The sequence below is a fragment of the Oncorhynchus gorbuscha genome, linkage group LG06 (assembly GCF_021184085.1).
Source record: "Oncorhynchus gorbuscha isolate QuinsamMale2020 ecotype Even-year linkage group LG06, OgorEven_v1.0, whole genome shotgun sequence".
NCBI lineage: Eukaryota > Metazoa > Chordata > Actinopteri > Salmoniformes > Salmonidae > Oncorhynchus > Oncorhynchus gorbuscha.
In genome coordinates this window covers 42408149-42421038 of record NC_060178.1, presented here as the reverse complement: position 1 = coordinate 42421038, position 12890 = coordinate 42408149, and the positions used below count along the sequence as shown (strand labels likewise).

General features: G+C 41.3%; 1 protein-coding gene across 6 annotated transcripts in view; it reads left to right on the top strand.

The window, feature by feature from the left end:
- LOC124037995 (DENN domain-containing protein 1B-like) overlaps positions 1-12890 on the top strand; it is a 183812-nt gene that overhangs the window by 146375 nt on the left and 24547 nt on the right. For all 6 annotated transcript variants that reach the window (XM_046353332.1, XM_046353333.1, XM_046353331.1 and 3 more), the window contains 2 exons: positions 6221-6311; positions 6576-6616. In XM_046353332.1, coding sequence (XP_046209288.1) covers positions 6221-6311; positions 6576-6616 — 132 coding nt within the window. The remainder of the gene's footprint in view (positions 1-6220; positions 6312-6575; positions 6617-12890) is intronic.

Genomic DNA, 12890 nt, shown 5'->3' with positions numbered 1-12890 from the left:
CCAGAGGTGGATGAACGCAGTGCCCTTATTTGGGTGTAGGGCCTGATCAGAGCCTGGAGGTACTGAGGTGCCGTTCCCCTCACAGCTCCGTAGGCAAGCACCATGGTCTTGTAGCGGATGCGAGCTTCAACTGGAAGCCAGTGGAGAGAGCGGAGGAGCGGGGTGACGTGAGAGAACTTGGGAAGGTATCTTCATCACCACTTCATTGCTCCAGACCAGCGCAAGGCGGAGTTAGAGCACGGATTATGCTTTTGGGTCCCAAGGTGCTATTGTGTCTCTAAATGACAATGAATGGGCGAAATAAACCTAAATAGAAAGTGATAATTGTACTTACTTTTATTGTTTTCTTTTGTTTGGATTATTTTACTGTAGCCCACTCCGACCAGTCACGTTGTCCAGTGCCTAAGTGGCACCATGGTTTAAGACACTGCATTGCAGTGCAGTACAGATGCTTGTTCAATACCCGTGCTAGCCTCGACTGGGAGACCCATGAGATGACTGTAGGTTTTTGGTTTCTATCCCTCTAAAAACATAAATAAATCATTCTAAATAACAAACTGGCTTTATTTACAAATGATTAACAATGTCTCACCCCATGTTTAAGAATGGCCTTTTTCTCGCTCATTGTACGTTATTTGAAAACTCAATCATCTCCAAAATGTTATTTTTTAAACAAAGCAATTATTATTATTATGAATTTAGAATTATATAAAAGCCCTTTGGATATTCTCACAGATATATTATTAACCCTGTTATTAGCAGGAATATATATATTGGTCATGGCTTCCGAGTGGCACACAATGGGATTGCCTTGCAGTTCTCCAACTGTGAGGTTTAAGGCACGGGGGCAGGAGGCACGGGATGGGCCACACAGCCGCGCACAGAAGACTGACCTAGCCCATGGGGAAGGGAAAGAAGGGGGACGGGTGGTGGACCCCCACCCCGCCACACTGGGTAACACAGAACAACACTTTAAGGGGGCATTGCACTAATAATGGCGCTGACTAGGGAAACGTTCCCGCTGTTCTTAGTGCCAGTCTGCACGTTCAAACTCAAACAATGTAACTAATAATGGCATCTTTATGCTTTCGTTAATAAAATAATGATAAAAATACTCTTTCAAAATGCCGATGTTTGTTTAGTTATGGATCCATCACGAATTACTATGTGAATAAATATCACTGAATTACAGAAATATCCTCCAATCCTCGAAATGTAATTATTGGCAGAGAGTCACGTCATATTTTTCGATATACTGTAGGCCTACCGTAGGTGACATGAGTCTCACTATTGTTGAGTAATGTGCTGTTAAAAGTGATGTAGGTCTTGTTTATTTAAAAAGCATAGTGAAGTTAGAAGCAATAGGATTTGAAGCAATAGCCTACAACTATTTTAGCACCGTTTTGCGCTGCTCTGAGACAAGCATGGGGACTGGTCTTTAGAAATCAATGAGATTTTTAATTTCACTGAATCCATATTTGGGTATCGGTTAGACTAGAATTAGGGCACTAACTAGCATTAACTGTACCAGTGGTTCACACTTAAATAACATGCCATTGAATTCTGCGGCAACATTCAAGCTGCGCCGCAGTCCTCTGCAACTTTTAAAGGACAAACCACTATATTTAAGCCTTTGATTAAGCTGAAAGCTCTTTCAATCCTCTCTCCTTTAAACCAATCAAACCAACACCCACAGACAAAAATGCACCTAGGATAACTTCCTTCCCTTAATTAGGAAACGTAAACTATTAATAGAGTAACTTTCAAAGCCTGCACAGTCTTAAAAGCATTCCTTTACACCACCACAGTTAGACTGTTCCTCTCCAGCCTTGATAAGTTGTTTATTTAACCCTAAGAGGGAGCAGAGAGCTTCTTAATCAGCTATTTTTTGCGCTCTCTCTCTGTCTATCTCCCCCTCACTTCCCCCTCTTTGCTCCTGTCTGTGTGGTAGCGTAGGGAGAAGGAGTGTTAGGATGCGGTGGTTATCTCTCTCCTCCTCTCTAGCGTGGCGAAGGAGAGCGTTTATCTCTTCTGCTCTCTGTTAAAGTGAGAGAGGCCAGTGGTCCGCCAACTCTGATCTGGCCATGACCCACATCCTCTCACTGAGACACACACACACACACACATCTGCTGACAAACAAACCAGTCCTTCCCGACCCATCACCAGCCCCATCTCCATCACGGTCTATTCAGTACAGAACAAAAGGAGGAGAGCTACCAAGAGAATGCGAGGGAAAAGCTGTCAATCATAACCTGCTTTTTTATCAACCCTTCTGGCCCCTACACACACATTGACTGAAAACACACACACACACACACACACACACACACACACACACACACACACACACACACACACACACACACACACACACACACACACACACACTCCTTCTATAGTGGATGGGTTCAGGACACTGCTTGGTAGATGCAGTGGTTCAGTGGAGACTGGCTCAGTGAAGCTTCCCCTTCCTATAGACAGAGAGAGCAGCCTCATAATGTACATAGTACCCCTCTGTCTCTCCACATAATACCAATCACAAGTCAATCAGATCATTCTCAAAGTAGGACTCCATTTTGCGGAGAATCAAAGTGGAAAAGCTAGAGAGCTTTAGGTTTCCTCTTCTCAACATATAAACTGTGTATGAATGTGATGTTTATGGGATGTTGAGTGTGGATGTCAGACTTGCTTTGTAGGGTCCTGCAGGCAGTTAACCCCCATGTTCTGGAACATCTTCCAGAGATCTGGAACCCCTCCCACAGTCATCTAGAACACTGCAGTGAGGATTCCAATGTCTGGCCCACAGATGGCCTGTCCGCCTCGTTTTTACTGTGTACATGCAGCAGTACAAGTGGACGCCAGATGACTCCCAACATTATTCACCTCACGGCTATAGAATGACTGACACTCTATGATAATCGTATAGATAATAATGAATGTTTTGTCGTTTATTTATTTATAAAATCCCAACCCAACAATTACATTGAGGGAGGCGATTTTATGGACAATTCAGCCGTTTGATTCATCAGACAAAACCGTTTTTGGTCTGTCTGTTTTTCTAAAGGTTCTTTTAATATTTTTTAACTATTTAAAAATATATATATTTGAAAATATCAATAATTTCAACACAGTTAACATGATTGATATTCATGGCCATGAATACTGTCTTCTGTCCAGTTACTCCTTTTAAACAAATCTCTTTTGATGGTTGAAACCTGCAGTGTCATCCCGCATTAGCAAAATTATGATGATGAGGTTCCCCTCAGTCAGGCCTACAGGAGAGGAAAGCCTGGTGCTAGGTAATATAATATATATGCCATTTAGCAGACGCTTTTTATCCAAAGCGACTTACAGTCATGTGTGCATACATTCTACGTAGGTAGATAGTTAGCATAGCGCGCCGCTTAGCGATATGCCCGAACCCATGCCTAGATATAGATGGAAGGCTATCGACGGTTTCTAGATACAGTCTTTGAAATACAGCTAGCTGGGTGGACATAGCTCTAAAATAAATCAACTTAATCTACTTGACCCTTATTTGACCAGAGGCCGTATGTATCAAGCATCTCAGAGTAGGAGTACTGATTTAGGACTATGAAACTATGAAATAACACATGGAATCATGTAATAACCAAAAAAGTGTTAAACAAATCAAAATAATTTTATATTTGAGATTATTCAACGTAGCCTGCCTTTGCCTTGATGAGAGCTTTGCATACTCTTGGTATTCTCTCAACCAGCTTCATGAGGTAGTCACCTGGAATTCAATTCAATTAACAGGTGTACCTTGTTAAATGTTAATTTGTGGAATTTCTTTTCTTCTTAATGCATTTGTGTCAATCAGTTGTGTTGTGACAAGGTAGGGGTGGTATACAGAAGATAGCCATATTTGATTAAAGACCAAGTCCATGTTATGGCAAGAACAGCTCAAATAAGCAAAGAGAAACAACAGTACATCATTACTTTAAGACGCTATGATGAAACTGGCTCTCATGAGGACCGCCACAGGAAAGAAAGACCCAGCCTTAACTCTGCCACCGAGGATAAGTTCATTTGCGTTACCAGCCTCATAAATTGCAGCCCAATAAATGCTTCACAGAGTTCAAGTAATAGACACATCTCAACATCAACTGTTCAGAGGAGACTACGTGAATCAAGCCTTCATGGTCGAATTGCTTCAAAGAAACCACTACTAAAGGACACCAATAAGAAGATTAGACTTGCTTGGGCCAAGACACATGAGCATTGGACATTAGACCGGTGGAAATCTGTCCTTTGGTCTGATGAGTCCAAATTTCAGATTTTTGGTTCCATCTGTCGTGTCTTTGTGAGACACAGAGTAGGTGAATGGATGATCTCCGCGTGTGTGGTTCCCACCGTGAAGCATGGTGGAGGAGGTGTGATGGTGTGGGGGTGCTTTGCTGGTGACACTGTCCGTGATTTATTTAGAATTCAAGGCACACTTAACCAGCATGGCTAAATCAAATCAAAATCAAATCAAATTTATTTATATAGCCCTTCGTACATCAGCTGATATCTCAAAGTGCTGTACAGAAACCCAGCCTAAAACCCCAAACAGCAAACAATGCAGGTGTAAAAGCACGGTGGCTAGGAAAAACTCCCTAGAAAGGCCAAAACCTAGGAAGAAACCTAGAGAGGAACCACAGCATTCTGCAGCGATACGTCATCCCATCATTTATTTTTCAACAGGACAATGACCAAACACATTCCAGACTGTGTAAGGGCTATTTGACCAAGGAGGAGAGTGATGGAGTGCTGCATCAGATGACCTGGCCTCCACAATCTCCCGACCTCAACCCGAATTGAGATGGTTTGGGATGAGTTGGACTGCAGAGTGAAGGAAAAGCAACCAACAAGTGCTCAGCATATGTGACCCTATTCAGGAAACTAGGCGTATGTCGCAAGTCATGACTTAACAGGACAGCCGTTTGAACGTACATTTTTATTTTTTATCAACATGCGTTTTTGTGCAGAAATGCCTTCTCCAACATGTGAACTTAATATCAAACTTGTATGCCATCTGTAAATACTAATACAATTGTGAAATTACGAGCCTAGTTGGTTTAGCCACAGAAAAATAGAGCACCCTTCCTGCTAGCCATGATTGGCTGAAATAATGAGTGGGCTGGACATGCCGAGGGGAGTTTGGATTGGTCTGCCATATAGCACGCGTCTGTCTAATTATTTTCCCATTGTTTTCTCAAATGCAGTGTATGATATACCATTTTGTAGCTCTGAGTCGCTACTTGTATCCGATGTAAAATAAAAAATAAGAAAGAAAAGAAAAACAGAAATTCAAATGTTTCTACATAAGAACGAATCCAGGTGGTTAGTCACATATGTGGGAACTCCTTGAAGACTGTTGGAAAATCATTCCAGGTGAAGCTGGTTGAGAGAATGCCAAGAGTGTGCAATGCAGTCATCAAGGCAAAATGTGGCTACTTTGAAGAATCTCAAATATAAAACATAATTTGATTTGTTTAACACTTTTTTTTGGTTACTACATGATTCCATATGTGTTACTTCATAGTTTTGATGTATATACTATTATTCTACAATGTAGAAAATAGTAAAATAAAGAAAAACCCTTGAATGAGTAGGTGTGTCAACTTTTGACTTGTACTGTGTGCGTGTGCGTGTGCGTGTGTGTGTGTGTGCGCCTGCGTGTGCACGCGCACGTAACGTCTGGGCTTATAATGAACATATTTATGGGAAGCGTTTTATAAGCTCCATGTGACAAAGGGAGGAAATTAAAGTTTCTAGTGCATCAGACACCAGGACTGCATCCCCAATGGCACCCTATTCCCTACATAGTGCACTACTTTTGACTGGGCCCAAAAGTAGAGCACTATGTAGGGAATAGGGTGCCATTGGGGATGCAGTCCTGGCCTCACCATGCAGTCTCCCAGCCAGGCCTAACCCTAAACAGGCAGCATGGCTGTCTGCTGCCCTAATCCCCCAAACCTGCTCCACATTACCCACCCGACCCCTAAACTCATTTAATCTAGAGACATTTTTGGAACAGGTAGGATTAAACACACTTGCCCAGTTGGGTGTCTTTTTCCCTGTCGTTTGTTCTCCCTCTGTCTCTCCTTTCCCCCCTATTTCCCTCCTTGCCCCCCTCTCTCCCTTTCCCTCCTGCCATGCCTGCCTCCCTCCCTACCATCTGTAATTCTGTGTTGTAATTTATGGTTGCAGTTTATTGACGGCCGACTGGCCAAGCTGAATGCAGGCCGAGGCTTCACTGACCTGTTTGAAGAGGAGATCAGTGAGGGAGGCTTCTGTGGAAGTAAGTGGCACTAACATCCTATAAGATTCATCTTACAAAATAAGCATTTTACTCAAACATAATTTTGGATTACTTTTTAATTTCATATTGAACCTTTATTGAACCAAGTAGTTCGATTGAGGTCAGACGACCTCTTTCCCAAGAGAGTCCTATACGTTTGATACGGTCCCACAAAATGTATATCATCAATTAAATTCACGTCATCACTGTGTCTGATCAGTCACATTCACGTCTCTCATTGTGTGTGCCTTTTCTGTTTTGCAGGTAATTCCAGATCTTATCAACAGTGGGTGCACACCGTCAAGGTATGCAAAGATATTGTGCAAATAAAATTAATTGAGTGTATTCTATATCTTCTCATGTTAGAGTGAATAACAGCTGTAAGTTCTTGAGTCTATGGAGTGAGCGTGCTGAATGTAAGTGTGTGTGTGTACATGTGTGTGCGGTTGGGCTTGTGAATCTGTGCATACATACAGTAGGACAATTGAGACAGGGAGAAAGAGAGAGGGAAAGTGAGAGAGAGAGAGATGGAAAGAAAGAGAGGGAAAGAGCGCGCGAGACTGTAGTGATTTGACGAGACGTCTCCCTGACTGACATGTTGATCTGTCAGGAAACACAAGAAAAGTGTTCCTCCATCAAACCAACCAAAGAACATAGATCACATACCCTTCTCTCTCCCCCTCTCTTCTCTCTCCCCTCTCTCTCTCTATCACTCTCTCTCCTGTCAACCGTACAGCAGCTCTGAATTAGTCCTCTAGAGTTATTTTCAAAGCCTTGTTAAAGTTCACATCCTATGACTGACACAGATCTATAAGAGCAGACTTTCACCTTGGCCCCTCTCTACTCTTCTACGCTCATCTCCTCTCTTTTCTCTGTCGGCTCCAAACTCTAAACTGGCTGGCATTAAAAGAGTTTAGTCGTTTAGTTTGACGCAGTTGCCTTGTGCTCTCTTAGTCTTTGCATTAAAGACTAGTGCGGTGAAGGTAGAGAGGAAGTGACAGAGAAACAGAGAGACAGAGATGGATGCATGGCGAGACAGAGAGAGAGAAAGAGATAGAAAACAGGATAAAATAACTGAGTTCAGCAGAGATGTCATTCAATATGTGATGCAATTTAGCTACTGTATCTTGCCTGCTAATGTGGTGCTCATATATTCACTATTACACTATCTCAGTGTGTCTCTCAAAGCAAACTATAGATGCCAATAATGAGTTTTATGTGTTAGAGATATGATACATACAGAAAACACGCTGTCCGTCCATCGGCTTATTTTTGTATAGTAATTCCAGGTGTCTGTTGGTTTCAGTGGAGGCTCCTCAGAGGATGAATGGGAGCACCATCCTACTTCGTGAATTTCATTTTTTATTATATATATATATATATATATATATATATATATATATATATATATATATATATATATATATATATATATATTGAAACAATAAAGCTGTACTTTTTAGATAAAACTGAACTAAATATAATCACATCACCAAATAACTGATTAAAACTGTTTTGCAATGAAGGTTTTATTGCAAAAACTGTTTTGCAATAACACTGTTTTGCAATGAAGGTCTACAGCATCCTCTCGGGTAACACAATGGTGTCGTCGGAGGACCGCTAGCTTCCATCCGTCTCTGGGTACATTGACTTCAATACAAAACCTAGGAGGCTCATGGTTCTCACCCTCTTCCACAGACTTACACAGTACCGCAGATGAAATATCAGCCAAGAGAGAGAAGCACGAGTTTGAACTTCACTCAACTTAATCGAGTTTTCCCTATTAGTTAACACTATCAACGTTTCCCTTTACTCTGCAATTGCGATCGATTCAACGCAATATTAGCCACTTTGGAAATAGACTATATATGGAAATAGACTATATATGGATCTGTGCCATTGACTTTGAACTGGACTGTGTTTACAGCATGAGCAGTCGTGAGTTGATGCACTTGTTTTAAGATAAAGCTAAATATGCGTGTAGCCATGTGGACATTTTGTTCATATCCTTTTCTAGTTAGTGAGTTATTAGCCCAGTTATAGATACTTAGTAGGTAGTATTAGGGGGGTGATTGCTTCCTACAAGAGCACAAAACATGTACATTTCTTGACATCTTTGAAAAGCAGGTCATGGAAAATAGCTTTTTTTTTGTCTTAACAAAAGTGTTGTATTTTGAGAAGGCTTGAATAAGCTAAGTAGCCAATTGGCAGAGGGTACTGTCATTTGTCTCATTCTCTGTAATAGTGGTACTGGAATAATAATTCATTTTATTTTGTAAAGTGGTTCCTTGCATCAAATAACACAACAACATTTTCAGTCACCTCCTTGTCTGAAGGATAAACAGGCTAATGACAAGCGCGGCATGTTTTTTTTTACAAAAGTCTCATGAAATGTAGGCCCACATTGAACCCCAACATTGGCTGCTACTGTAGGCTGGATGTTAGAACATCTATTTACATGTGAAAATTTTATGGGATTCATTTCTTCCATTGTTTTTGATGGTAGGCCACTGGTAGGCTTACATTATAATTAAAAATAGCCACCATTGCATACTTGGCCACTGCTAAAACTGTAACTTAAAGTGGTTACAACCTCAGTGTTCACACTAAATGCAAGCTGGAAATTTCACAACATTCAAGTTTGCCCTCAGCAGACCTGAAATTTTCTCAGTGCAAAACAAACATTTATTTTTTATGAATTTATTTGCAAATTATGGTGGAAAATAAGTATTTGGTCAATAACAAAAGTTTATCTCAATACTTTGTTATATACCATTTGTTGGCAATGACAGAGGTCAAACATTTTCTGTAAGTCTTCACAAGGTTTTCACACACTATTGCTGCTATTTTGGCCCATTCCTCCATGCAGATCTCCTCTAGAGCAGTGATGTTTTGGGGCTGTTGCTGGGCAACACAGACTTTCAACTCCCTCCAAAGATTTTCTATGGGGTTGAGATCTGGAGAATGGCTAGGCCACTCCAGGACCTTGAAATGCTTCTTATGAAGCCACTCCTTCGTTGCCCTGGCAGTGTGTTTGGGTCATTGTCATGCTGAAAGACCCAGGCACGTTTCATCTTCAATGCCCTTGCTGATGGAAGGAGGTTTTCACTCGAAATCTCACGATACATGGCCCCGTTCATTTTTTCCTTTACACGGATTAGTCGTCCTGATCCCTTTGCAGAAAAACATCCCCAAAGCATGATGTTTCCACCCCCATGCTTCACAGTAGGTATGGTGTTCTTTGGATGCAACTCAGCATTCTTTGTCCTCCAAACATGACGAGTTGAGTTTTTACCAAAAAGTTATATATTGGTTTCATCTGACCATTTGACATTCTCCCAATCTTCTTCTGGATAATCCAAATGCTCTCTAGCAAACTTCAGACGGGCCTGGACATGTACTGGCTTAAGCAGGGGGACACGTCTGGCACTGCAAGATTTGAGTCCCTGGCGGCGTAGTGTGTTACTGATGGTAGGCTTTGTTACTCTGGTCCCAGCTCTCTGCAGGTCATTCACTAGGTCCCCCCGTGTGGTTCTGGGATTTTTGCTCACTGTTCTTGTGATCATTTTGACCCCACTGGGTGAGATCTTGCATGGAGCCCCAGATCGAGGGAGATTATCAGTGGTCTTGTATGTCTTCCGTTTCCTAATAATTGCTCCCACAGTTGATTACTTCAAACCAAGCTGCTTACCTATTGCAGATTCAGTCTTTCCAGCCTGGTGCAGGTCGTCTACAATTTTGTTTCTGGTGTCCTTTGACAGCTCTTTGGTCTTGGCCATAGTGGAGTTTGGAGTGTGACTGTTTGAGGTTGTGGACAGGTGTCTTTTATATGCCATTAATGTAGGTAATGAGTGGAGGACAGAGGAGCCTCTTAAAGAAGAAGTTACAGGTCTGTGAGAGCCAGCAATCTTGCTTGTTTGTAGGTGACCAAATACTTATTTTCCACCATAATTTGCAAATAAATTCATTAAAGATCCTACAATGTGATTTTCTGGATTTTTTTTCTCATTTTGTCTGTCATAGTTGAAGTGTACCTATGATGAAAATTACAGGCCTCTCTCATCTTTTTAATTGGGAGAACTTGCACAATTGGTGGCTGACTAAATACTTTTTTGCCCCACTGTAGCTAATGCAGCTAATTTAGCCTACTCAACAACCTGACTCAGAGAGGAATTTCTATTTATGTTAGCTGGCTGAATATGGCTATCCAACACTGCAACTCTTCCAATTAATTCAAGTTAGCTTTCAGTTTTATTAATATATTGCAACCAGGGCCTGTCGGTGTAACTTCTAAACTGCTTACTGTACAGCGTGATAGGATTGGATTGTGGATTTACTAGTCCTATGTTGCTGTACCTATAAAATCACATCGTTGTCACACGTCCCTTGGAGGTCTGGAGAATTTTGTATTGTAGGTTTTAATAGTCAGAGTGGGTACAACATACTCCTCCTGTACATTTCCTTATAAACTCACCAAATCAGTGTAAAAATCAATATTATTCTTTGAGGCTACCCGGAACATGTCCCAGTCCGTGTGATCAAAACAATCTTGAAACGTGGATTCTGATTGGTCAGACCAGCGTCGAATAGTCCTTATCATGAGTACATCCTGTTTTGAGTTTCTGCCTATAGGACGGGAGGAGCAAAATAGAGTCGTGGACAGATTTTTTTCCTTGAGGGCCGTCGTGGTATCGGCTTGAGGATATACACGGCTGTGACAATAACCAACGAATAATTCTCTTGGGAGATAATACAGTCAGCATTTGATTGTGAGGAATTCTAGGCCAGGTGAACAAAAGGACTTGATTTCCTGTATGTTGTTACAATTACACCATGAATCGTTAATCATGAAACATACAACTCCGCCCTTCTTCTTCCCGGAGAGATGTTTATTTCTGTCGGCGCGACGCACAAAGAATCCCGGTGGCTGTGCCAACTCCGACAGCATATCCTGAGAGAGCTACCTTGTTATCTAGAGATTGGACATTAGCGAGTAATATACTCAGAAGCAGTGTGTGGTGTGCGCGCCTCTGAAGTCTGACCAGAAGGCCACTCCGTCTTCCTCTTCTGCGGCGACTTTGTTTTGGGTCGGCCTCTGGGATTAGTTCAAATGCCCTGGGGGGTTCGGACAAAGGATCCGCTTCGGGAAAGTAGTATTCCTGATTGTAGTGCTGGTAAGTTGCCGTCGCTCTGATATTCAATAGTTCTTCCCGGCTGTATGTAATAACACTTAATATTTTCAGGGCTAACAATGTAAGAAATAATACATTACAAAAAAAAATACAAATACTGCAGTTTCCTAAGAACTAGAAGTAAGGCGTTCCTCTCTAATCGGCACCATCTTGTACTACATTAGATTGACGGTAACAGTTGTCAGATTACAGGTAAAACAAATTCTAATAAAATAAACACTGGCTGTTGTTGACAAGCGTATTCAGTTCATATCACAGGAGGCTGCTGAGGGGAGATAAGCTCACAATAATGCCCGGAATGGAGCCCAAGGAATGGCATCAAATACCTGGAAACCATGTGTTTGACGTACTTGATACCATTCCACTCATACCGCTCCAGTCATTACCCTTGAGCCCGTTCTGCCCAATGAAGGTGCCACAACCTCCTGTTGTTCATACACATATTATTAATATTTAATTCAGTGATTTTAAATTATGATCCCATCCTCAGTAGCCTATTCCAGCAGGCTATTGGAAACAAAAACACTTCTTAAATGTAAAATCACCTCGCTATTCATGTTGAATAAATTAGTCTGTTAATTTGAACTAAGCAAGCTGCTAAATAGTTCAGTTTACATCTTGTCTAGGCTACTGTAGACTATCTGAAATGAGATGTAGGCCTTTCAGGGGCCATAGACGACCAGCCTTGAGCTAAGCAGACTATGGCAACATTTTATTACAATCATAAAACCAGATTTTAGTTTGTATCCTATGCCTATTGAAATGACAAGTCAATCTCGCGAATGGGCCATTTATAAAGGTTTTTAGTCTTAACATCTGGCACATAATAACAGCACAATTGCCAGAAAGTAGCCTAACATTCATTTTTTTTATGTTCATCCAAGTGTTTCTTGCTCAGAGATTTCGAGATCCTCTGTCCAAATTTCATCACTCAAACTCTCCTGTCGGATTTATCTATAGTTATGCGCAAATAGGATTTATTTACATTTATAAACCTGGTTCGAGCCCTGAATGCTAATTGGCTGTAAGCCTTGGCATATCAGACCATATCCCACGGGACAAAACATTACTTTTTACTGTTCTATTTACAGTGGTAACCAGTTTATAATAGCAACATGTCACCCTGGGGGATTGTGGTATACAGCCAATATACCACAGATAACATCTGTCTCCAGACACTCCGCGTTGTGTCGTGCTTAAGAACAGCCCTTAGCCATGGTAAATTGGCCATAATAACTCAGCAAAAAAAGAAACGTCCTCCCACTGTCAACTGTTTATTTTCAGCAAACTTAACATGTGTGAACATTTGTATGAACATAACAAGATTCAACAACTGAGACATAAACTGAACAGGTTCCACAGACATGTGAGTAACAGAAATGGAATA